Source organism: Schistocerca gregaria, chromosome 1, assembly GCF_023897955.1.
Source record: "Schistocerca gregaria isolate iqSchGreg1 chromosome 1, iqSchGreg1.2, whole genome shotgun sequence".
Lineage (NCBI taxonomy): Eukaryota > Metazoa > Arthropoda > Insecta > Orthoptera > Acrididae > Schistocerca > Schistocerca gregaria.
Window position 1 is genome coordinate 6,066,799 of NC_064920.1, and position 27,583 is coordinate 6,094,381.

The 27,583-nt window shown below is 40.2% G+C and overlaps 1 protein-coding gene and 1 long non-coding RNA gene across 2 annotated transcripts in view; one reads left to right on the top strand and one right to left on the bottom strand.

Moving 5' to 3' along the window:
* Positions 1 to 1,088: 1,088 nt before the first annotated feature.
* On the bottom strand, positions 1,089 to 24,310 carry LOC126320662 (uncharacterized). The gene is made up of 2 exons (XR_007558206.1): positions 24,032 to 24,310; positions 1,089 to 1,488 (listed from the first exon to the last, which is right to left on the bottom strand). It is a non-coding gene; the product is annotated as an uncharacterized LOC126320662 (long non-coding RNA).
* A 108-nt stretch (positions 24,311 to 24,418) lies between these two features.
* The window catches only part of LOC126320757 (protein spinster), a 307,891-nt gene continuing 304,726 nt past the window's right edge, over positions 24,419 to 27,583 (top strand). Inside the window, exon 1 of the mRNA XM_049994122.1 lies at positions 24,419 to 24,795. Within this exon, the coding sequence (XP_049850079.1) occupies positions 24,528 to 24,795 (268 nt within the window). The 5' untranslated portion in view covers positions 24,419 to 24,527. The remainder of the gene's footprint in view (positions 24,796 to 27,583) is intronic.

The window sequence follows — 27,583 nt, forward strand, 5'->3', positions numbered from 1 at the left end:
ACCAAGAGTGTCTTTCCGCCATCCACCTAACCTTCATAACCTCTTGGTTCATCGCTATGAAATCCCCAAACCACCTTCCCTACCCTTGCAACTGCCCCCGATGTAAAACCTGCCCTATGCACCCTCCCACAACCACCCACTCCAGTCCTGTAACCCGGAAGGTGTACACGATCAAAGGCAGAGCCACGTGTGAAAGCACCCACGTGATTTACCAACTGACCTGCCTGTACTGGGACGCTTTCTATGCGGGAATGACCAGCAACAAACTGTCCATTCGCATGAATGGACACAGGCAGACAGTGTTTGTTGGTAATGAGGATCACCCTGTGGCTAAACATGCCTTGGTGCACGGTCAGCACATCTTGGCACAATGTTACACCGTCCGGGTTATCTGGATTCTTCCCACCAACACCAACCTATCCGAACTCCGGAGATGGGAACTTGCCCTTCAATATATCCTCTCTTCTCGTTATCCACCAGGCCTCAATCTCCGCTAATTTCAAGTTGCCGCCGCTCATACCTCACCTGGCATTCAACATCAACTTTGCCTCCAAACTTCCGCCTCGACTTGCATCTCTGCCCATACTCTTTGCCTTTAAATATGTCTGTTTGTGTCTGTGTATGTATGGATGGATATGTGTGTGGGTGCGCGCGCGAATATATACCTATCCTTTTTTCCCCCTGAGGTAAGTCTTTCCGCTCCTGGGATTGGAATGACTCCTTACCCTCTCCCTTAAAACCCACATCCTTCCCTCTTTCCTTTTCCTTCCCTCTTTACGAAGCAGCCACAGGTTGTGAAAGCTCAAAATTCTGTGTGTGTGTGTGTGTGTGTGTGTGTGTGTGTGTGTGTGTGTGTGTGTGTGTGTGTGTGTGTGTGTGTGTTTGTGTGTTTTATTTATTGTGCCTATCTACCGGCGCTTTCCCGCTTGGGGAAAATATATTAAAAACAAAGATTCCAAGACTTACCAAGTGGGAAAGTGCCGGTAGACAGGCACAATAAAATAACACACACGCAAAATTTCTAGCTTTCGCAACCAACGGTTGCTTCTTCAGGAAATTTATATAATTTTACTGATTTAGAGATACAATGACAGAAGAATGAATTTGTTATTAATTTGTGTTTAGAGAATTTACATTATCAGGCATGTCTGGTCAGGTTCTTAAACATTTATAATTCAGAAAATTTAGGCCTAGATCACGTCTATCTAACTAGTAAACAATATGAAATGTGTAGACAGATGTGAGTTGTGCTTTCTTCCAACTACTACACACAATTTTCACTCTGGTGGAAATGCACCCAGACAATAACCAGAAGGATATGCGTCCACCTCCTGATGTCATGAACCAGATAAAGAAGGCGGCGACTGCTGCAGTGTGGGAGGGTCCAGCTCCATCTGTAGGACAAGAGGAGACGAAGGCTCTCTTGGCTCTCTACCCATGCGGTCGTCCCCCGGTGTTGTGGCCATGTTATCCTTGAGATCCGTGAATCTAGGGGAAGAAACATTGAAATATCATCGTGCACATGACAGAGGAGAATTTGACTTTAATGTCGAAACTGAAAGCCATATGGGCCTGAAATAAGATACATGCAAGCACCAAGTTGATGCATGATCGCGACTCGCACCCACCATCTGCTGCCACTAAAAAAACACTGTAAAAGACAATATTATGCAGTGCAAAGCGATTCTTGTGGCCTTCCTTCAGCACTGGATGCTGAGGAGGGTGGAGCACATGGAGCAGTGCCTGATCGCTGCGGCCATGAAGCAATTCTACCAGCGATGTTCCATCTCAGGGATGCGAACAATAGGAGGCGAGATACAGTTGGAATGCTTTATGTGTGCGGAGCAAAGTTTGGTCATCTGCTGCTTGTAGATTCTTACAAAATATTTCACTTTGTCATGTGAATGTGGATGGAATGATGAACTAGTGAGATGCTGTATGCCATTGCATCCACAAAATGTTTCAAATTCATTAGACGTCAACTGAGGCCCATTGTCTGACACTATCACTTCAAGTAAACGTTTGAGGAAAAAAATTGTAGACAACACCTGAATTGCGTTGTGTAACATTGTCAAGTTCATTGGAACAGCAAAAGGAAACTTGCTACATGAGTCAACCACAATCAACCGGCAAGTGTTCCAAAAAGGTCTCGCAAAATCTATGGCATTTGTTGCCATGGCGATTGCAACTTCGGCCAAGCAGATAATTTTTGTGGCAGAGTGGACCGATTTTCCACACATGTGTGACACTGTAATGTCATCTGTTCTACTTGAGTGTCCATACCCTGCCAAGTACAGTGTCGACGCACTAACTGTTTTGTACACACACTCCCCCAGTAGCCTTGGTGAAGTAACTGCAACACTTCTTTTTGCAAAGCTTTACGGATCAACACCAATGACTTTCCACTGTGATTTTGTACAAGGATCACACCTTCCCATAGAGCAAGGCTATGCTGACAGGCAAAGTATCGGTGCACTACAGAGTTCTTTGTGCTATGCAAGGAATGAGGCCAAGATGGGCGAATGTATGTTAGCAAAATGTTCAAATCTTAATCAGCTTCCGTGGCCTGTGCAATTTTTCTATAGTTCAGCAGAAAAGATTGAAGTAATGCAGAATCCTGAGTGTCAAGGTGACAACAAGATGCAGCAGAAGAGTCAAAGTCTGTATCAGGGCCAATCGGAAGACAGGACAGTGTGTCCACATTACCATGTTGAGCTGTCAGACAATACACAATCTCATACTGGTATTGAGACAACATCAAAGCCTATCTTTGCAATTTTTGGGCAGTTCATGCAGGAACCAGTTTCATTGGATGAAACAAGGACTGCAAAGGCTTTTGATCCATTACTAAGTAGAATTTTATGCCATACAAATAGTGGTGGAATTTGGTGAAACCATACACAATAGCCAAAGCCTCTTTCTCAATTTGGGAATAGTTACACTGAGCTTTGGACAACACTTTTGATGTGAAAGCAATAGGCCTGTCTTTATCACAAATTCTGTGTGAAAGCACTGCACCAATTCCGTAACAGGAAGCATCAACATGCAGTACACGTGGTTTGTCAGTATCAAAGTGAACTAAGCATCTATCACTGAGTAATGCATCTTTAAGTTTTTTAAAAGCTACTTGGCACTCATCTGGCCAAACAAAGGGGACATTCTTGTGATGCAAGCAAGGCAATGGAGCTGTTATTTATGCTGCATTCCGTATGAATTGAATATAACAGTTCATTTCCCCTATAACAGACTGCAATTCTGTGACATTGCGAGGAACTGGCAAATCTCATATGGCTAACAAATGCGACTGAAGAGGATGTACACCTTGACTGTTTATGACATGACCAAGATACCGCAAAGGTTTACAAAAACCACACTTGTCTAGCCTACACTTTGCTTCAGATAACACACAAATCAAAGCATGCAAATGTGCAATATGTTCTTCAGGTGTATGGCCTACTATGACAGTATCCTCCAAAAGGCAAGTGCAAATATTTAAACAAGCCCAAAAGAGTATTTGCAACATACACTTTTTGAGGTTCATCATCAAGTGATATTTGAAGATACGCACCGCGCAAATCAATTTTTGAAAAGTAGCAACCAACGCCTAATTGGTCCATGAGATCCTCTGGCTGTGATAATGTGTGGTAATGGATAAGTATCAATCACAGTTTGTGGGTTGACTGCAGACTTAAGGCGAACACAGAGGTGAATGTGACCTGAAGGTTTGGGGAACAAAACCAGTGGACTTTCCCATTGACTAGCTTGTTGTACAGGCACAACAGCTCCGCTATCTTGCAATTCTTTAGTTCAGCGGTGACTTTGTTCTGTAATGCAATGGGAACAGTTCTGGCCTGGCAAAATTTTGGCTGGGCATTGTATTTCAGAATGATAAGTGCAACAAAATTGTTAGCTTTGCCTAAACCTTCAGAAAAAGAGTTCAGGGGATTTTTTCAACAAGCTAGCTACACTGTCTGTTGCGTTGAATGTAGACAGTGCCAACGCATTATCCTCAATGGTAAAGCACTATACGGTGCTACAATCATGTGACTGTGCAAACATATTAGATTTTGACTCATTTGATATGTTTGGCTTTACCATTGAGGATGGTTGAGTCACTGTTCATGTATGCGAGCGATATATGGCAAGCAAAGTACATTTTCCAAGATAAGGAATGTCTTATCCATTATAAGCTGTCAGTTGTGTGCTAGTTTTTGACAGGCGAGGGGAGCCTAACAGTTCATGTGTGTTATGATTTAGCAATGTGACAGAGGCTCCCGTATCCAGCTGAAATTTGACACGTTTCCCACAAAAAAGTAAATGAACAAAAAGTTTGTTTGGCTGGCGTATCACTGAAGAAACTGCTCACAATCCAGTTTTGCAAATGACTGTTGCAGACTTGAATATACTGCATTAATGACAAGGGCCTTTTGACTAGATTTTTGTGAGTGGACCGAATTCTTATGTTTGTTCCATTGCAAACATATGGATTGTACATGCCCTTTCCTACCACAAGCTTAACACTGAGCTTGTCGGGAGCGGCAGTCTTGGCATTTGTGCCATCAATAACGCCAAGGGCAAGACTTAATTCGGTTCACCTGTGTAGCCATCTGTTTAGTGAACTGCTTACATGGCACGTAACATTGTTTAGTCAGCGTGGTGAGCGCAAGCAGCTGCCAAATGGGCCGATCACAAAGAACGGACTCAACCCGACAAATAGCTAGCTGGCTGCTCAAATTTATCGGCTGACAGGGCACCTGAATCACACTGATCTAGGTCTTGCACTATCTGCTGAAATGATGGATCGGACAGTTTCAAAATCTGTTCTCCAAGTTTGATATCAGGTTCATATCAGCCACTGGCGGGTGTCAGCTTTGTCACTGGTAGGAACCTGGGAAGGGAGTGACCCAAGGGGTCCCTTCCTGGTGAGAGGAGCCAAAGAAGACACACTTCTCCAACTGAGAAGAGGGGACTGATGTCCTAATGGTTGGGTTGAGGGAGGGGGGGGGGGGGGGGTTGCTCCTAGTAGGTTGTGCAGGATCAACTGGAAGGCAAGTGCCACCCACCATCAAGGGGGCAGGTGAAATGTGAAAGCTCTGAGAGCCAACTGTACGCAACAGAACAGAAGATGGTAGAACTATTGTCATAGCGGCGGCACAGGTTGATGTCATATGCACAGGATGTAGCCTCTCATATTTTCTCTTAGCCTCAGTGTAGGTCACTTGGTCCAGGGTCCCGTATTCCATTATTTTTCTCTCTTTCTGGAGAATCCTGCAGTCTGGCAAGGAAGGCGAATAGTGCTCTCCGCCGTTGATACAGATGGGAGGCGGCACACGGGAAGTATTGGGATGTGAAGGATGTCCACAATGCTGACAGGTGACATAGGAAGTACAGTGGGAAGACATATGGATGAACTTCCAGCACTTAAAGCATCACATCAGGGGAGGGATATATGGCTTTATGTAACAGCAGTAGACCATCACCTTGACCTTCTCGGGTAATGTGTCACCCTCGAAGGCCAAGAGAAGGCACTGGTGGCAAGCCGATTATCTCTCAGAACCTGGTGGAGGCACTGGACGAAATGGACACCTCGCTGCTCTAAATTAGCGCACAGCTCATTGTCAGACTGCAGAAGAAGGTTCCTGTGAAATATGATACCCTGGACCATATTTAAGGTCTTATGGAGTATGATGGAAACAGAAACATCCCCCAACTTGCCACAGGTGAGTAGTGCCCATAACTGGGAAGAGGATGCTGATTTGATCATGACTGACCCTGACCGCATTTCAGACAAGCCCTCCACCTCCCCAAACTTGTCCTCTAAATGTTTCACGAAACACCGAGGTTTCATTGACAAAAAAGATTACCCATCAACTCTCGTACATACGAGGTGTCGGGGTGAATAAGCTTCACTGCCATCCTTAGCCTGGCATTTCTCCCGTGGTGTGGTCAGGTGGTGGAACGATTTGGGGTCATATTTCTTAGCACACTGAAGTTAGACCTTGATCACTTAGAGACTGCTGGCGTTTGACCACCAGCAAGATATGACATACTGCGCTTCATAGCGTGTGATCTGCACTGATGCCACCCACTCCGACCAGGGGCTCTCCCCACAGGCGCCACCCAACAGCAGCAAAGGTCACCTGGCAGGATGACCATAGCCGGGAGTCCCGATGCCCCACAGTGATGGGCATGTACTTCTTGGCATAAATGGGGAGTTTATGGTGCAGGCATCAGCAGAGCAATCCCTGTGTGGTCAGGGGGCTACAGCCAACAGGGTACATGGCGGCCCCACCACAACGGACTTGCTACCGTGCTGGATATCAGGTGCAAACTAGCTAAGAAGTCCATTATCGTCAACAGCACAGAAAGCAATACTGTGCAGAGGATGAAGGAGAACACGCCCAGGAGGGTGACCTACCCAACAACTGGAGAATGAGTGGAAGTGCAGATTCATGTCGACAAAGGATACGAGAGGTCTCAGTGCATCGTGAACACAATGCATCATGTAATGCTCCCTTCCCCAATCAGCTCGCTCTTTGGGAAAATTTTGAAAAATGGAGGTCAAACCCTGCAGGGGGCCATCACATAAAGGCCAAAACATGTGAGACTCCTTTTAGCTGCCTCTTACGACAGGCAGGAATACCTTGGGCCTATTCTAACCCCTGGACCTGCAGCGGGTCAAAATTTAGAAAAGGATTCCTCATTTTCAGTATAGGTAAGCTAAGAACACAATATGAGAGATTAAAATGGTCACATACCCATTTCTCCGACAGGAACTTAAATTTCACAACCATAGGTTGCAACTGCTATGCAGTTCTTGGTAAAGTCAAGCAGCTGAACAATACCAGCAACTGAGGTAGCACAATACAATGGTTAGAGGACTGGGCTCATAATCAGAACGACAGCAGTTCAAATCCCTATCCTATCATCCAGTTTTACGTTCTTCAGGGTTTCTCTAAATCACAGAAGGTGAATGCAAAAGGGATTCTTTGAAAAGGATAAAATCCCTGCTTGTATTCAGCCACTTAAGACCCCATTCACAAAATGAGACATTGGGATTCCATCTGCTGACGAGACCAGTGACCTTGTACCAGAATAGATTATAAAAGTTACTTTCTTGTTCATACACAACACTATTAAAATTGATAACCAGTTTTGGCATTGAAGCTGTCATCTGATCTAAAAATTACAGCAGCAACACACAGTGCACAGTCAGTACCAGCAAACATTAACACAAAACACATGCACAAGCAGGATCACCACGTAATGATATGGGAATTGTCAAGGTAGTACAATATGGTCAATAGCTCAATATATACAACACACGAAACATGTGGTTTAAGAGGATAGGGCAGGAGGTGTAGGAGAATAGGACAGGTGGTCGGCCATGGCATTAGGAGCCACCCCAAGCATTTACCTTAGTGGTTTAGGAAAATCACAAAAACCCAAATCTGGATGGTCAGACACAACAACTCCATCCTCCTTAATATGAAGTCAGTGTCTTAACAGCTAAGCGGCCCCATTTGGTTAGTCCCTACTGAACAAAGTTCTTACTGCACATATTTAGTATTTGAGGTATTTGACAATATTTAAATAGGTATGTATGCTTCTCAAGTAGCAAATATTAAAACAGAGCACTTATCAAATGAAAATTAGCAGTACTACTGTCTACAAAATATACAATTCAGATAATATGACTGATAATTTTACGTGATAAATGTCCACTTCATTAGTGGGAAATTCACTTACGGAGTAAAAACTGTGGCCCATCAGATATAACTTCAGTTTTTTGTGAACTGGCTGACTTTCTTTACCAACTTAATGTTGCCAGGAAGGTGACTGAATAACTGTGTTGTACTTTTCTGACTGACAGCTGTTTTGGCATGGGAGACGTGAATGTTGTTGCAGTTTCTTGTTCCATAAGTTTGCACAGAGCTGCTTTGCTTATATGCATTGGAGGCTCCTGCAGTATCGACACTGTATATATTGACCGTTCATGGTGAGCCACATGCTCCTCACATCTCAACAGAAGATGCAGGCGCCTCCACAAGCCAATACCTATATAGCTTGCATTATCCCCGTGGAGGGTGCTAACGATGCCTCCAGAATTGCTGTCTTCACTTGTATTCACTGTATGGAAATGTAACCATCCTTATGTTTTTCCAAGACACTGCACACCAAATCCCGCCTAGATCTCAGAAGACTCACGGTAACAACATACTAGCACAGGGCTCTTGGTATTTAGTGATTGAAACTGTTAGCCAGTGATCAACATGGATGTACAGACAATGCACTGATTGATATATGAGAACCAATGTGGAAAAGACAAACAAGAAATCTAAGTTATGTACAACATACCTTACTTTGTGCATAGTGTAAATAAAAGTGCTTATGTTTTATTCATTTACTAAATGTTTTTTAATGTCTGTGCCACCTCACATCTGCTACAGACACAACAGACATTTTATGGCAGTGTCAAAATAACAGAATTTTGCTGTCTGTCTTTCTACTATACTCATATTATACCAAATACTTAATTTTTGTGTGAAATGGAAACTGATGAAGAGCAATTATTCGCTCCATTTGTTCAGTTTTGAGTGAACAAATTCAGGAAGGACAGTCGTGTATTACACGACTGCTGAATGCACAAATCCAGCAGCCAACTTTGACTGAACCACAGAATTCCAGTGGCAAGGTGCCACCTCCTCCGTTCTGTTCCTTTGAGGAGTTGGATGAAATATAAAATGCAGGTGGAGCAGCATTTCACAGCTAACATAATTTCAGGTGATTCACAATGGTCTTCCTTTTTTCCCCTGAGTAGGAGTGAACATTTTTAGATAGTGTAGGAAGCTGTTTCCTAAAGCAAAGCCCCAAACCCTACCCTAAGAATGTCATTGGGATGTTAGATGAAGTTTTGGAGTCATAGATCCATGTTATTGCAGCTTGTTTCAAATTTTTCGTGCATGTCATGGTAATCAGTCTTAGAATGACTGAATTTATGAACTCTAGGACATAACTAGGAATTGCAAATTTAACTGCACTTTTGGAGCTTCATTTTAAGGTGAAATGCTTCACGTGCAATTATTCAGAACCTTGCTGACAATAAAATATGGGCAGAGATTTTATAGCACAGCTATCCTTGTTTCAATGATGTACTTAAAGTGATCAAATCTTAGGAAGTGCCAGACTTTGATAAACTAGACTTTAACTTGCTTGTTGTTGCAAAGCTGACTGCGAACAATTCTAAGCGAGCCCAGGCTCAACAGCAAATGTTTAAAATAGCCACAAGCAGTGGTTCTGGCAGTACACAAGGTATCCAGTTTCACAGTAAGTTTCTTCCACCAAGTAGAATACTACACTGCCACGAGTCAGGACACACATAACAAGTGTGTCTGCAAAAGAACTGCCAAGTAAATTCTGTTCCAGATAAATCTGGAACTGAGAAAATGTAGATCAATATGATCTCTCATACTAAATCCTCACCAACTCCACCTCGCAGTTCCAAAGGAACTGTAGGTGCAAGCACAATAACCCTGCAGCTACATGCACAGTGCAAAATTCTGATCATTCAAATGAGCTCTCCTCAGGTAGACAATCAGCAAAATGCTTCATTACTCACAAATCAGACACAGGCAATCTTTTGGAAGTCAGAACTTACAATCGCTTCTGAGGAATAACTGCAAACCGTTCATCTCTCTACAGATTTGCAGTCAAACTGCACCAGGTCAGTTTTACATTGGTGCTTTAGTCACATTAACTAATGAGACTGTGACACCCAAGCTGCACCACACGGCCCATAATGGTGAAGGTACCTCTGTTCTCAGGAAGTGAGCTTTGCACATAAAATATAAAAATATGACTACATTAGTGCCATTCATGGTATTTCAGTTGTGCTCTAGTACCAATATTTTTGGCATGGATGCATTTGATTTGTTTGGTCTGGATATTCAAGACAGTGTGCATGATATAGATACTCAACTTTCCCATGCCAACATTCACACCAGAACAGCACTTAAAAAATTTTGAGTCTCTTTTTCAAGGTTTAGCTGACAATACTCGTATGCAATCAGCTGGAATGTGTGAAAAATACAGACATTTGGTTGATGACACATCAAGACAGGCAACGAATGTCCATGTACACATTATGCTCAAAGACGATTCTCAAACAAAGTTGTACCATTCAAGTTTGGTTCCTCATGTTAAATTGTACTACGCAAGTCTGGTGCCTCATGCTACATGAGATGTATCTGCTTCTGAACTCCAAAGGTTGGAATAAATTAAGGTTTTGAAACACATTTCTGCAAGCCAATGGGCATCTCCTGCAGTTATCATAAATAAAATCAAATGGGAAAATGAGACAGTGGGCAAATTTTAAAGCAACAGATAATGCTTACTTATTGACTCTTTCCCACTTCCACATATTGAGTAGCTTATGGATCATGTAGCAGGTGGACAATTCTTTTCCAGCACTGAATCCACAGAAGCTGATGCTTAGATTAACTTCAACTAGATGAGGGAACCAAACAGTTTATGGTGGTCAATACATACATTGGTCTGTATCAATACCAGTGCCTTGCCTTCAAAAGTGCATCTGCCCCTTTGTTATTTCAACTGTTTCTCTAATAATTTATTTTTAAACTTTCGTCTTGTTTAAATTATTTGGATGACATCACTGTGTCAGGACAAACACCAGAACAGCATTTCAAAAATTTGGAATCTCTTTTTTCAAGGTTTAGCTGACCCAAAACTCACATGTAATCATCAGAAATGTTTATTTTTTCAATACCAAAATTGAACATTTGGGACATCTCACTGACACACTCAGTGCTCATCCCTCAACTAAATACTTAGAGGCCATTCAGAGATTATTTTCTACTAACAATCTGCAGGAACTACGATTCTTGGAAAACTAACTAACTACATTAAATTTATTCTGAATGCAGTGAAAATTGCTGCTGCTTTGCATTGCCTCCAGCATATATATGTTCCTTGCCATTGGACTGGAGAATACAAATGATCATTTCGAAGATTGAAACCTGAATTACTCAGTGACCCTTGTCTTATTCATTATGATCCACAGAAACTGACAGGGCTTGCCATTGATTCATCATCACATGGAACAGGGGAAATTTCATCTCCCAAAGTTGGAAACACAACCCATAGCATTCATGACTAAGACATAGAACAAGGCCCACATCAGCTATAGTCAGCTGGAGAAGAAATCCTTAGCCATCACATACCGTGTCACAAAATTCCCTCAATGTATGCATGGCAGCACACTTTTTCCTAGTAGCTGATTATAAGCTCTTGACTGCTCTTTTTCATCTAACAAAAGATGTGCCTGATCATTCAGCTCAGAAGATGCAAATTTAGTCACTACTTCTTTCCAATTACTAGAATGACATTCTCCATCACCTTATGGAACAGTATGCAAACACACACACAATCTGTCTCACTTACCTATGAGAAACTGTAAATCTCTGTCAACGTCCTTTTAGTTTATTGTTTAGATTAGTTTGACAATACACCAAAATGACCCCTGCATATTAATGACCTCATCACAGATTTCTGATTCCTGAATTAATTTAGATGTTGGTTGTGCATCTGCACAGAAACTTTTTCATCAAAAAGCCATCTTGCCCATACAGTAAAAGATATAAGTGTATCTGTTCTGTTGGACAGGGCTGAACACCAACAGCTACCAGAAATTGGCAAGTAGGGAGTTAATGAGCAGGGGTGGTTGTGGTGTGTCAAGTAGGAAGTCTGGTCTGATGGAAATCATGCCCAGATGGTACGGTGGTTAAAGCAAATCATTCTAGAGAAACAGAGCATTTGGGTTAGAGTGCTGATCTGTCAAATTTTCAAGTCTCACCATTGCATTATCCATTGCCGCAAAACCCTGTGTGGATGGAAGTCGTTATTTCTTCCCTCTCTCTTTTCCAACACATTTCCTTTCTCAAGTCTGACTGCAATTCACTGTTTTTTTTTTTTTTTTTTTTTAAATCATAGCAGCAATCAATAATTGTTGTTTCAGTCACTGGCAGCTGCAATATAAGCGGCACAAGGTGCAGATGACAAGAGTACATCTCTACCGTACCACTGTCTCTCTGTGATGGCAGCAAGGGGCAGGGTGTCGCTGAACACCAACCCTGAACTCTCCTCCACGGCCAGCCACACAGTGAGCGGATCAATGAAAGCATCTGACTCCACCTGTATGCTATAACCCATGACATAATAGTGGTCTGGTGTGCGACAAAAATACAGGAGAGAGTGGGGCCAGTGAGGTACATGGGCCCTGCAACAAACCTGTGGCGTCACATTAGTCGGCTCATCCGCCACACTTCATGAACTCTCGGCTCCACGCAGTGCCCTCAGTAAATCAATATTTAACTGAAAATGTATCCACTAAAGACCTTAATTATGCTGTATGGCACTGAGAACTTGCAAGCATTTAAAAACGCAATCAAGAATTATTAAACTCATCTGAAATAGTTACTTGCTTCCTGCTGGGGACGACTGTTGGTACACCTGCAGTGTAATGTGCTCTGATGTACGTGCAACCGCCTGCCTTTCTCATGAGCCTCAAGTACAGTGTTTTTGAGTTGGTTGAGTTTGTAGATATCATGTTGTATTTGATGGTGATCTCTGGTGGTTTAACATGTGGTATTTGGTTCATTTTAGTTTGGGTTGTCATTGTGCTTATGTGGTTTTGAGCCTGGGTAGTCAGTGCAGAAACACCGGTTGTGGAAGTGCTTTTCTTTTCAGTGCATTATTAAGGTTTCTTTTCTTGTTTATGTGTTTTGACATTCTTGTTACATCTGATTAGACTGGTGTTTTTGTTTGGAAAGAAATCTATTTTTTTCTGCAGGCTTTTGGTCTAATTGATGAATGTGTTAGGTGTCACATTTGTGGACACAACAAGAAGTTGATGAAAGTTCCAGGAGCACAGACCAGGGACACACAAATGTGACATTTCCAGCACAAAAATACCTGGCGTTCGACAAGATGTGGTATCTGGTTCAAGAAATCTATGTGGGTAATAAGGGAGATTGTCTTACTTATGTGTTACTTTTGGTATCAGTCCTCTTTAAGTTTTTGTGCATGAGACAGGTATGAGTGAGAGCACTGTTTTAGACTGGTTTTCTTTTTGTTGCAAAATTTGTTTGTAGTGCATGAAGTACAGGGGGAAATTGGGAGTGTCAGGGCTTGTTGTTGAAAGTGACAAATCACAGTTTGGTAAGACGAAGTATGGGAGGGACAGTTCTCAGGTTGGATTGTGGTTGCGGGGGGCTGTTGTTTTTTTATGGGAGTGGGTATGCTGATTGTGTTTTGCAGGTCATAGTAAGAAGGAACTAGTGGGTCTGACTGGGGAATATATTGAGGAGGGCAGTACTGTAATGTCTGACGCATTTTTGTCCTATAGGGGTTTGGCGAAGATGGGTTATGAACATTTAGTAGTTAACCATAGTAATCAGTTTAAGGATTAGGACACTGGGGCCTATACTAATTTGATAGAGGGATTTTGGGAGACAGTTAAAGAAGAAGCATTCTTCTAATCTGCAATCTTGTTTAGATGAGTAGTGCTGATGGAAGAGTGTTTCTGATAATTTTTATTTTATTTATTTATTTATTTATTTATTTTTTAAGGCTGTGGGGAGGATGTAAACGCCAAGGGTAGTGCGTTGAGGGGCTTGGGTCTCTGTTAGTTGCAGTTTTTGTTCTTTTGTAAGGTTTGATTGATTTTGTTGTGATCTTCTGTCCACAGACTGGTTTGATGCAGCTCTCCATGATACTCTATCCTGTGCAAGCTTCTTCATCTCCAAGTCACTATTGCAACCTCAATCCTAACGATTTCAGAGACAAGAGAAGCAGTGCAAAACTGGATTGTGAGCTTCACACATCTCTTACTACAGTTGACTTACCTGAAACATTTAGCCGAACCTCTTCTATGCATATGCGGCTGTGTCAATCTCCACAACTTCTCAGAAGAAATAATGCTAGTTGGAGGAACTAAAAATTACTCTCTCTCTCACTAGAAATAACTCGGCACCCTCATACTTCCAGTTCGGCTCAGGTTATATTTTCTTTTCTGCAAGTTTCACATAAGCATACAGACTCTTGCAAGTCACCTATGTCAATAACCATTAGATACAATTAAATATAATCACGATTGCCTGGTTTTAACAACCAAATAATTTACAGTTAAAAGTCTATAGTCAGCTGTTCGTTTCTCTTTTTCTACAATAATCACTTTCACTAACACATCAAAGAATACTGCTTAACTATACCTTGTGCTTTTCATCACTGCTTCAGTGGAACTCGCAGCTAACACTTGTTGGCGTCATTCAACCACCACGCTTACAGTCTTCTCATAACAAACTTCCGACCTGCACACAGAAACTGGTGGCACAGTAGATACGCTACCCCTCGCCCACACTCATACTTAAAATATTGGGTGTTTGAGATGGTGGAAGGCCGAGTGTGTCTAGAATGTACACCAAAATTCTTGAGGCACTACACCTTCTGAATCTGCTTAGTGTTTTCATCTCTTGGTCTCCCTCTAGGATTTTTCCCCTCCACACTGGCCTCCAGTACTAAACTGGTGATACCTTGATGCCTCATAACATTTACTACTAACCAATCCCTTCTTCTAGTCAAGTTGTGCCACAAATTTCTCTTCTCCCCAATTCTATTGAGTTCCTCCTAATTAGTTATGTGATCTACCCATTTAATCTTCAGCATTCTTCTGTAGCATCAGATTTTGAAAGCTTCTACTCTCTTCTCCTCTACACTGTTTATTGTCCATGTTTCACTTCCATACATAGCTACAGTCCATACAAGTACTTTCAGAAAGGACTTCCCAACACTTAAATCCATACTCAATGTTAACAAATTTCTCTTCTTCAGAAACGCTTTCCCTGCCATTGCCAGTCTACATTTTACATCCTCTCTACTTTGACCATCATCAGTTCTTTTGTTTCCCAGATAATACTCGTCTAATACCTTACATGTCTCACTTCCTAATGTAATTCCCTCAGCATCACCTGATTTAATTTGACTACATTATCCTCATTTTGCTTTCGTTGATGTTCATCTTATATCCTACTTTCAAGACACTGTCCATTTCGCTCAAATGCTCTTCCAGTTCCTTTGCTGTCTCTGACAGAATTACGATGTCGTTGGCAAACCTTGAAGTTTTTATTTCTTCTTTGTGAATTTTTATCCCTACTCCAAATTTTTCTTTTGTTTCCTTTACTGCTTGCTCAATAAACAGATTAAAAACATCGGGGATGGGCTACAATGCTGACTCATTTCCTCTGGAATCCCACTGCTCCTTCTCTGTTAGCCATTGTGTTGACCTGTATACATTGCTATTCCATTTCCAAAAATTCTATGTACATTTCATAATATCTGCTAGTATGGCTTGTTGCATATAAAATTTAAAATCTTGTCTTCTGTGCTTTTAGAACAGTATTTATCCATGAACATCTTCTGAACCTCTTTGCATCACAAACTTTCCATCCTTGCTACCCAAACAACATATCTTCAAGTACCTTCTCACAACCTAATGAATTCTGTAATTTCCTGTCTAAATCTTGTTTTTGTTTCGTAACAGTTTGCTCCAATTTTTCTGTGACAATAATCTTCACACCCTCTACCTAAATATTCCATTTTGTATGTTTTAAGTATGTTTCTTATCCACTGAAAAGATAACTGCATCCATACTAAATAGCCCAGCATCCAGTTCACTATTGTCAACATATGTGCATTTACTTGTAATTTCATCATCTAAGGTCACACTTGTTGTTCTGCTTGACATGTTCAGGTTAGAACCAGGTATTTCAATTAACAAGCTGGTGTCTTAAGTTGGTGTCTATTTGTAACTCCATAGGCAACAAACGTTCTGTGAGAAGAGACGTGTTTTGCTTATCTTCACATACACCTGTGCATTTCTCTCCTTGTATCTCGTCAGACAACACCTTTCACTCTTGAGCCTAGTTAAATGCAGATTTTTTTCACTTCTTTTATTTCCTTTGCAGTTTCTTTTTGATCTTTTTTTCAAATTTCTCTTCACTTTCCCTATATTCTTTCACAAATTTCTCTTGACTTCCTTTCACACTTTCTTCATATGCTGATTTTATTGCATTGATTAGCACCATGCTTACATCAGCAGCACTTAAATCTTTGAATCCTGTGCTATCGAGCTGATATTTCATAGTAGCCTACTGACTACTGGTATTTGTTCCTTTTGTGATGACATTTTTACACTCGAGAGTCAAAAATACAAAACACAAATCTAACTTCCACCACACAAAATTCATCACACGCCAAGTAACTCAACAGTTTAGCCAACAGTAGCGACTTCAAATCACATGGAACTGGCATTATTACATTACTGCGACTGTTGGTGACTGGGTTCTGGTGTGATGCTGTAAACTGCCCACTGTGTATCGTTGAGATGATGTCTCAAATAACTGAGACTTTGTACAATTCCTCCTCTTCTCACAAACCACTGCAGTCCAAGATGCTGCAGGTACCCATTTTACATGCATTCTGTTGGCGATGACACATTCTTATTATACTCTTAACACACTGTCTCATCACTATTGTTCACAGCTATTTCTCATTGTTGAGTCTTGGATCACTATTCTTCACCTAGCAGCAGTCGTCCTTTCAGATGTCACTACATGTAAAGCTGTGTCAATGCTTTTCAGTTTATTTTTAATTTAATTTTGTGACTATTGGACTTGAGTATAGAAGCTTTACATACAGAACACGCTATGTTACAAAATAAACTTGATTGTGTGCCTAATATGAATATGTGACTCTTACATTACTCTCTCTGGTTCTTCTCTACACACCAGAGTGGCCTGTGGCATTGTTCTTATTATACAGCCAGCCAGTATTCCCACAGAGAAAAGGTGCACCCAGCTTCAAAAGCTCCAGAAGCTACTGACAAGTAAAGCATACAATACCCATATGTTACAGCATCAAAGATAGCAGTTCTCCTTACAAAATGAACTGGATTTTGACACATCAGAAGTTTACTGTTCTTCAGATTGATTATTCTGATTCACAAACACTGCAACCTTTTGCCATTGATTGTTAACAGATCGCACAACTTGCTGAGCAGGACCAATAACTACAGTTGCTAAGTTACTACATTCAGATGGGTTGACATCATAATCCTACATCAATTTTAGGTGCAGTAGTGTGAAAATATCACATGCAACACCACAGTCTTTCTCCTTAGAATACTCTAATTCTGTTGCTCACTTCTAATAAACTTTTACATACAGGAGACTGGAGAATTCTAAACAGGTATCTGTCAGGAACCACACATGCATAGACAACCAGGCAGCCTCACACCAAGAATTTTTCAGTTGGTCTCGACTTGAATTGGTAGTGCATCCACACTGATTTTGGTCATCTTTTCTGTGTTCCAGAAAAGACCCACTATATGCAGTTCAGAACCTGTAAGAGATTTCCTTCCAGCACATGTACAGCATATGAAGACACACAGATCGAAGAGGTTGACACTGTTAAATTTCTGCGATTACAACTCAATAATAAATTCAGTTGGGAAGAGGATACCACAGAAGTGCCTAAACAAGTCTGTATTTGTCATGAGAATGATGTCAGATATATGAGATATAAATATTTAAAAAAACTTGCATACTTTGCTTACTTTTGTTCTATTATCTCATGTGGGATCATATTCTGGGGCAACTCATCAAAATGAGCGAAAGTTTTAGGGTGGAAAAGCATGTGGTAAGAATCATTTGTGATGCAATTTTAAGAACATCGTGTAGAAATCTGTTCAAGGAACTTTATACTCTAACCACTGCTTCACAGTATATTTATTCCTTAATGAAATTTGTTGCAAGAAATACATCTCTATTTCCCACAAACACCTCAATATTAGACCTAAAATTAGGTACCTTGGTCCAGAAACTGGTCCAATATTCAGGAACACACATTTTCAATAAATTTCCAGCAATCACTAAAAACTTGGTTTCAGATAAAGCATGGTTTAAACAGAGTTTGAAAGACTTTTTGATAGATAACTCCTTCTACTCCATAGATGACCTTAACAGAGACTGTTATGCCAGCTTAAGTAAAAATATCGTCAGATTTCAGTTTTGACAGCACTTGGTCACAACAGTCAAGATTAGGTATTTTGTGTGTGATAAATGTGTTAATAGTGCATTACAATGTTTCACTCTGACAGCGTATTAATTCTGTAAATATTACCAGTTTCAGTTTACTGCATTGTATTCACCTATTTCGACAATCTCCTGAAAATGATCACGGTAGTAAGTATTATATTCAAATGTTTTATGTTGTACTTTCTGACATGTTCCACACCCATGAGAAACATCTCATTTTTTGGGTCTATGGAATGAAAACTTAATCTAATCTAATCTAATCTGTTTTGAAAAGCTGTTGTATGGTGAGCCTCAGCTAAAGCAGGACAAGGGTAAAGGAACATAGCTGAATCAAATCAGGCAATGCTGAGAGAATTAGAATGGGCAATGACACATTAAATGTACAATATGGATTTTACTGTTTGGGCAGAAAAATAAGAGACAATGGCAACAGAAGAGAGATAAAATGATGCAGACTGAAAAAAAAGTGTTTCTGAGAAAGAGGAATTTTTTGTCTGTTTACATTAACTTAAATATGTTACCATGGTGGACTAGTGGGCAAGGCACTAGATACTGGTCCTGGAGTTCCCAAGTTCAGCCCTGAATAGGGGTGAGGTGTTTTCCTCACTCCAGTTCCTTCAGGGTGGTCTCTGACCTCCCATCTTTCTAGCAAATGTGTCTCTGGGATCTTTCATGGGGGTAAAAGGTGGCCAAGGCAATGGACCTGCCACCTACCCCTTTCTAGCACCGCAGCAAAGAGTGGCTGTACCCTACCTATAGTCACGACAGTAGCCTGGTTACAGACTTACATCATAGACTTCACTTATTTTTAACATAAATATGTTATGAATTAATTTATGATGGAATTTGTCTGGAGTGCAGGAGTGTATGGAAATGAAATGTGGATGATAAAAGGTTCACACAAAAAGAACAGAAGCTTTCGAAATGTAGTGTTACAGAAGAATGCTGAGGATGGACAGGTCAGGTTACTAATGAGGGTCTACTCATCTAATAGTCATGAACTGTGGAACAAGAAAAACATTCTAAATATCTGGGACGTGACATCACTTACATATATAGCCGTGACATGGACTAAAAATTAAATAAATTTACTTCCGTGTGTGGAACCAATATACAAAATTGCCAGAATACAGCCAGGAAAGGAATCTGACTGAATGAGGGTTCTAAGAAGGGTGGAAGGAGGTACAAGGGAAGATCAAAAAAGAAATGAAGATATAAGGAAAGATTTAGGAATGTACATGGTCACTCAGAAGGAATGTCATATAGTTTGTGAGGTGGTTCTACACGTGAAAATAAACGAGAAAAGTCCTATGATCATGCGTCCGATTTTTTATCGTTACAGAACTGGAGGAATGGATATGAAGAAAAGTGTGAATATTACTTGCCAAAATGCTCTGTAGGTACTTTAGTGGACAGAATAATGGTAGGTCAGGAACTGATCCATTCTAGAAAAGGTGTGAGAGTTCTCCAACAGATGGCAGCTCTGTGACATCGCAAAGAGGCATAACAGCTGCATATGTACCCTGTGTGCAGTTGTAGGTTGGATCAGTGAACAATTATGGGGCTGTGTGCATGTCATGCTTGAGTATTGTTTAATTGAGAAAGTCCACTGTTCCATGAATACCAACATGCTGCATCATTCACCCATGCACAGTACCCAGACATGTTGTTTGTGTATGGGAATGGTATTGGAAGTGCCCTTGCAGCTGCGACAAAGTACCAGAGACATTTCCCTGATCATCGAATACCCTGTGCCAGGATATTTTCAAAATTATGTGAATCTAGAACGCTACCTAGCGTACACATAATATCAAAATGCGAGGCCGCCCAGTCAGTTAAGGAAAAGGGCAATATTATTGCAATGGTACAATGGAGTCCAACTGCCAGTATGATGTGCATTAGCCATCAGCTTGATATTTCCCCAATCCAAGCATGGTGTATGTTACATTCTGCAGGCTTGTACCCATTCCATGTGCAGACATGCAGCAACTGCATCCAGGTGACTCAGTAAGCAGACAAAATTTTTGTGAATAGTTGGCTGTACACACAGATGTCATGCAATACACTTTATTTAAAGATGAGACTGCATTTACATGCAATGGTATCATGGACACATGCTATTCTCGTATATGGGCAATGGAGAGCCCATATGACACTAGGAAAATGAGATTCCAAGTTGAGTTCTCAGTGAACATCTGATGTGGTATGATTGATGATCTGGTGATACGGACTGTGTCCCTGTCAAATTGCATGACACCCACTGTATACGCACATTTTCTGATAGAAGACCTACCTACACTTTTGGAAGAAGTGACATTAGAGCAACAGTGGCAAATATACCTGCAACATAATGGATCACTACTTCACTATAACTCAAAAGTCATTCTCAACAACACGTTTCCTCAATGGTGGATTGGCCATGGCAGACCCATTAACTGATCTGCTAGATCATCCAACCTTACCTCATTAGACTTATGTTTATGGGGCTGGTTAAAGGGAGATTTGTACACTACAAAGAAGGATACTGTACACATGAAGAACTTCTCGCTCCCATCACTGACACTACTGCTTGCATTAAAGCCAGCAATGATGACGTTTGATGCGGCACCCATCACACACTCCAATGTGTTGACAAGTGCACTGACATGGATTGTGGACTTTTTGAACTCCTCATGTAGGATTAGATACTGTTCATAAGACTCTTCTGGTTTTGTTTTCACTTGTAGAATTACCTCACAAATTATGTAAGATTATTGCTGAATCACCCTGTATACTGCAAAAGAAAAATTACAGAAAAACAGGAGAAACATGTAGACCATATGGTTAGAGAAAGATTCCCAGTAAAGACTCTCAATTATAAATGCACTGGAAGAAGAAATGTAGGAAGATTATTCAAGAGATGGAGTACCATAACAGGAAATTGGTCTAATACATGAAATGATGAAGAAGAATCTGACAAAAGGAAATGACTGAGTGACAATACATATCCTGCACCACCTAGAATTTGTGAACTTGGCAATAGAGATGAATGTGAGGAAAAAAAATTGCAAAGCGAGGCCAAGGTCTTACTAAAGTAAGCAAATTGAAATTGATATAGACTGCAGTAGTCACACACAGACAAAAGAGGCTCGCACAAGACAGTATACCTTGAGGAGCTGCATAAAAGCAGTCTTTGGAATGAAGACCACTACAGTGTTAAAAAACAACAGTGCAAATGGTATACATGCTTTAGGTGAAATAACAAGAGTCTGAATGAATACCTGACAAGTTGAAGTTTCATAATTGGTACATTACCATAATGAAATTTAGGGTAACTAGATGGTACAAATAATAAAATAAATTACAGTATATGCAGGTGTCTTTTTCAGAAAGCCATTGATAAAATGTTTAAAATTCCATGCAACACTTCATATTTTTTACTAATATGAAAGTGTATCCCAGTAAAGTTGATTTACTTATGCATTCCCTTCAAAATTTGCATGCAGTTTGTGTGATTAAGGATAATTTAAAATGAGATTTTGCACAGAGAGCTTGACGTAGACAGTCTACACAAAATATTGTATTACACAGTACTAACTAAATTAAGCACAATACACGGATACTATTTATGAGCAAATACAAAATGTATAAAAATAGATGCAATTAATGTGATAAAGAGTTACATTATGCTTATCCCCCTCCCATATGGTTTTTTCCATAGCTTATGCGCAATATATGAAGGCCCCTTACTTAATACGCACTGATATACTACTTACAGATTTGTCTAGAATTTCATACATCTTATCTGAATTAACTTTGCAGTTTTAGTTACAAGTATTCATAAAAAAAATGTGATTAATTATGAAGGAAACTGAATATTCAAAAATTAGAAACAGTCAAACTTTGTTCACATTTCATCGCAATGACATGTATTAAATTGGAGTGAATGTTTGCAAATAATCTGTTTGTACCTCAGACTACAGGGGCAGAGATAATTTTATTACCACAACCCAAATTACTGTGGAGTATAATGAAATATTCAGTACATCAGATAAACTATTGGACAGTTTAGAATTCTTCGACTGTGTTACTACAAGCATTTCAGATTCAAGCATTTTTTGGTAAAAATTATGTAGTGGAACCCCCATTTCATTTTTCAGTATGGCACAGACATACACATTAAACTTCTCTATCTGTAAATTTGTTACCACAACCAGACCTTCTGCTTCCACGTTTGTTGTCTCGCCAATTCACAACCAAATTGTCACCTTCCAAACTAACTTAGACTCGAGCTATGCAACAGATTAGTCTGTCACTACAATCAGGATTTAAGGGCAGGGTGGCAGGGGGGGGGGGGGGGGAGGGGGGGGAGGAAGAGAGCGATATATAGCTTTCGCCCATTTATTAGTTTCTTTTTGATGATGTAAGATGAAGCACAAACTTGCATGTCAGTAAATGTAATGTATTGAATACCATTACACACACATTCATAACAGTACTGTGTTTTCTTAAGTACAGCTAGAGATGTATCAGTCTCAAAGTTAGAGACAGTTAAATTTGCTATATCTGGCCTTCCTATCTAATTTTGGCAATTTTCCCTTCAGAAAAAGCAAGGCTGGCCATCTGTCCTGTCCTTGTAAAAACATTATATTATATGTCATTTTCATCATGGCAGCGAAAACAGCAACCATTACGAAATTGTCTCAAATGAGAAACAGCCCACAGTTGCACTAAATTATGTTTACATTAAACCTAGACCATGGTTTCTGCTATAATAATATAGCCTTCTTCAGAAGTCACACACACTAATAAATGAAAAATGTCTTCGCCCACTACTGGGTAAAAGCATTTTTCATTTATTGGTGTGTATAACTCCTGAAGGAGGCTATATTATTATAGCAGATACCATGGTCATGGTTTAAAATAAACATAATTTAGTGCAAATGTGGGATGTTTTTCATGCAAGATTATTTTATATTCTTTGTGTGTCTATATTTAAGCCCATGAAAATTAATATGTACGAAATGGCAGAGACAAAGAGAACTAAAAACGAGCAACAACTCTTCTGTAGTAAATATGGGTAGTTTAATCAACAGACAGTATGTGATATTGTTGGATTTATTGTATACAAAGTGCATGAAAGTCTTACTCTAATTTTAAATCCAGGTAGGCCCTATATACTATGAAGTTTTACCTATATGTGTTCAACATCAACAATGGGTATGCCAAAAAAATATATGGTACCCAGTATTTTTTAAAGTATTAGTCAGTCAGTTATTAACTTAACTGATGTCATAAAATAAATTTGAAAATACCCCTCTCATAGCCAAGTATAGGAATGCAACATACGGAGAACCAGAACAACACCACACACGGAATGTTGACAGTTAATTTTTCACGGGAGGTAAACAGAATCATTCAGTCTGTTTCAACGATCGTATTATGAAAGGGAAACTACAGAGATATGAAAAGAGCAACGGTAGGCATACACAAAATAAAAACAATTCTTTGTACTTCAACTTGGACACTGCAAGTGGGAAATGATCGCGTACCCAGTAGAAGATTAAGAAATCCTAGGGCATGTTTAGGATTCATGTCAAACGCTATGCAAATTCACAAAAGTAAGAAAATTGTGGATTGTACAGCAAGCATACTGGCAAAGAAAACACAGAATATGTGAGCAATGTATCAGTGTAATCCATGATCAACAGAGCAAAGTATATACCATTTGCACTGAAAAATACATTTTACAGATGTTGCATTACATCATTCTAAAAGATTGCAAAACATTTGATATCACTTTTTCCCACTTTGAAAGGAAAGGTACTCCAAGTACAAATCAATCGTGCTCTTATTCACTTACTTTCTACAGATAGTCTCACCTAAATGAAAAGACCTGCACAGCTGTGGGCCTACAGCTTTGAAATCATTTTCCCGATATGACGCACTCTGAGTTTAATGCTACCACAACGAAGCCTTTTGTCATTCTCGATATTGAGACTAAATTATATGTAACAACATCAAAAACTATCCCCACGAAAGTAATGTTCGTAGATGCTAAATAATAAAGTCAAATAAAATTCCGGGATCTACGTTCCACGTTTGACGTTACTTTCCACTCAGATTTTCGACGTATCGGTAATTCGACTCTTATAATGATGTGCCGAAATCGAGACAGTTTAGACACTATCGATATTATTCAGCATATCGGTGTATCGCCATCTGTCCAGAGCGAGACATCGAAGAGAACAAATGAAAGCTTCGATACTATCGATACTATGCGTCTTAACGGGGGGGTGTGTGTGTTCCGTCGTGGAGAATGGAGTTCCATTTGGCGTTCTGTGTTCAGAGTGCGCGGTGATAGTCGCTGCAGTACATATGCCAGCTCAGAAACTTGTTGATAAGCATTCTCTGAAGATTCTAAACATGGAGCCTTCAAATCTACCGCAGAATCACTCTCATCAACAGCTGATGAGCAATGGTGATGATTCAGACAGTATTGACACCACAGTTCCAACATTAACTGCCGGACCAGATGCATCGCAAGGGAGGCGTGGCACCGGCATCAGATTGCGTGATAAAATAACTGTCGCAGTATTGTTCTACGTCAATCTCATCAACTATATGGACAGATTTACAGTGGCTGGTAAGTAACCATATGACACTTCCTCGGTTGCTCTCACTGCTGTAGTGTCACATGACATAGCACGTGGGTCATGTGTTTACATTTTCAAATCTGGCGGCAATAGTGTATATTTGAAACAATGACCAGCGTTTTGTTGGATGTGTTTATTTGTGGAATGAATTTGGTGCAGTGTATACAGATTCTTTCAGTGGAGTCCGAAAGTCTTTCTGATGCAGGGTTTTAAGCAAAAGTTTCCTTAATGTTCAGATATGTATTTTGTGTATATACAAATCGTATTTGCATTAAATATATTCGTGGCTCCATTAGCAGCATTTTATATACGATTGAAGTACTTTATTATTAATTGCATACACGCAATATACCCATCGTTTCATTTTAGTGCTCCTGTCCTCAGTGAACATATACCATGATGTAGTTCACATATTAGACATCTTGGAACTGATTTTGGTTTAGTTAAGCATTTTTATTGAACGTCGAACACTTGTGTGTATTTAATTGGCAACAAAGATCTTGAGTGGTTTGTTAAACAAACCAGTCGTATGTGGGTCTACTTCATAATAATCTACGAACATCCCTGATGCCTACAAGTAGTCGGAGTTTGTTGATTCAGTTCTGAAGTATGTGATGTATTCAGGTCACCCAAGGAGCAGCAATAGTTATAGGCTGTCTCCGAAGAATGTCTGCCTTGTGATAGTTTGAAAAGGGTATGTTATAGGACCAATGCCACGTTTATATTCCAGCTAATCATAAATCAATTTTATCTGCGAGGATAACATTACCTACATATTTGATGTGGTAGCGATAAGTTTTAAAGTTCTAGTCTCTGTTTGTGTTATGCATACTTCTGTAGCATCGTTAGTTGTATAATTATTACGAAAAATGTTTTGGACTAGAAGGAATTATTCTGACTCCTGAACAATAAACAAAACTCATTGGCAGTTAACGTGTACTAGACGCAGGACGGGCTTGATTCAGTTATTTCGTTCTACTGGGTGAGGCCTGCGATTGTTGCACTACTGTCCTTTGAAACCATTGTAATCGATTCTGCACCTAAATTCTCCAAATTAAGAATGAATCGAAGCCAACAACAACCAGAGCATTTCGTCAATACGATGATGGTAACATACACGCAAGAGTGTTGAAGGCAACAATTTCCTTTACGTTTGTAGTGGATCGTAGTATAGTATCGGTAAGACGCCAATGAACTATTGGTTTATGACAAGTTTGTGTTTTTCAATAGCATTGTTAACGATCATAATTTATAAATGGTTGGTTATGCTTCCATAAATGTTTCATATCCTCTGTCATCTCCATGGCAGTACTTTTGAACCGTGGTTTGAATTCCCTGTGTGAGTTCCTCTCTCCAACCGGCCATCAGATCGGATTCCATGCAGTGACATTATCACGTCCAGTAGGGCCAATAAAGCTATGTGGTGATAAAATCACATCCATGGTGATTACCGCTTTAGTTTCATCCAATTTTGTCAAACTGTTGAAACACGGTGAAGTTTGCTTTAACGGCATACTGAAATGTTTTGTTGTCAATAGTTGTATCTGTATGTTTACCGCGACGATGAATCTTCGAATCAGTCTCCCTTCCTCCGTGCTGTCAGTTCAGTATTTTCCTTTGTTTAGAAAGAATACAAAAAGGCTATGAAGCGAATTTTTGTTATGGTGCATATCCATCAGTTGATGTCCCTATTCCTTACAGTGAAGTTTCTTAAAGGCTTCGAAACTTACTCGTTCGATAACATCTCTACACACCAGTAGTATCATATCATCAGTATCATATCATTTTTCATACTCAAATAGACGGTGTCGACTACAAAAAAGGTTGTTTGGCGAAACGTGTTTCGTATAGAAACTGCCTCAGAGATCTTGTTATGTGGCAATGCAAAGTTATTCCACAATATGTAACTAAAAAAGTACGAAACCAGAAACGAGAGTGAACTCTATAAGAGGCTACGTCACATTTCCGTAATATTGCCTGCCACACAAGAAGGGGGAATTTGACATTTTTTGTGAAGGATGGTAGGGTTGTTTGACAGGAGAAACAAATGTCAAATCTTGTCATTTGTAAGTGAAGTTCAACGTAAGATGATGCACTTGGCTCTAAAATAAACTTCCCATTTGTAAAGACATTGGCGACCAGACAGCGATGCATGAAGGGTTCGTGTTTGTAATTATTTTGCGAAGGGTGGCACAGCTGTTCAAACAACCCTTAATATCGGCTGTGGCAGTGACAGCAGCAGTAGAGGGTTGGTGGAAGCCACTTAGCCGCTGTTGCGTCACGTCTCGGCTGAAGTCGAAACCGATCTACTTATTGCTGTGACGTGGCTTTGGGTTAATTACGTGGGGGAAGCGCCCACGCGCAAGTGCCAGAAAGCCATATATCTACGTGGTGTGGGCGTCTGTACGCGCCCTCATTTAGTATATAACACAGAAATTGAAATATTGTCGAATATCCCCAACCGGTTGGTAGAAGAAAGGGGGAGTTGGGGTGACGTCACGGTGCTTTAAATCTCTGAGGGATGGATGTATTAAGATGTTTATTGCTTGTAGTGATGTAATTGCATCTTAGTTGCGGGTGGAGTCTCCCTGACTGAAAACGTACAAGAGTGTGTACTTGAGTTGTGAATTTAGAAATCAGCTTATAGCAGTCGGTGCTGTGACACTGACTCGAATAGGAAGGGATAGGTTTTTGGAGAGGTTCCGACGTGTCAGGATGGGAGTGTTACAACTTCTTAAGCTTACTGAAGCCTGTGATTACGAACCTCATATGCATTAC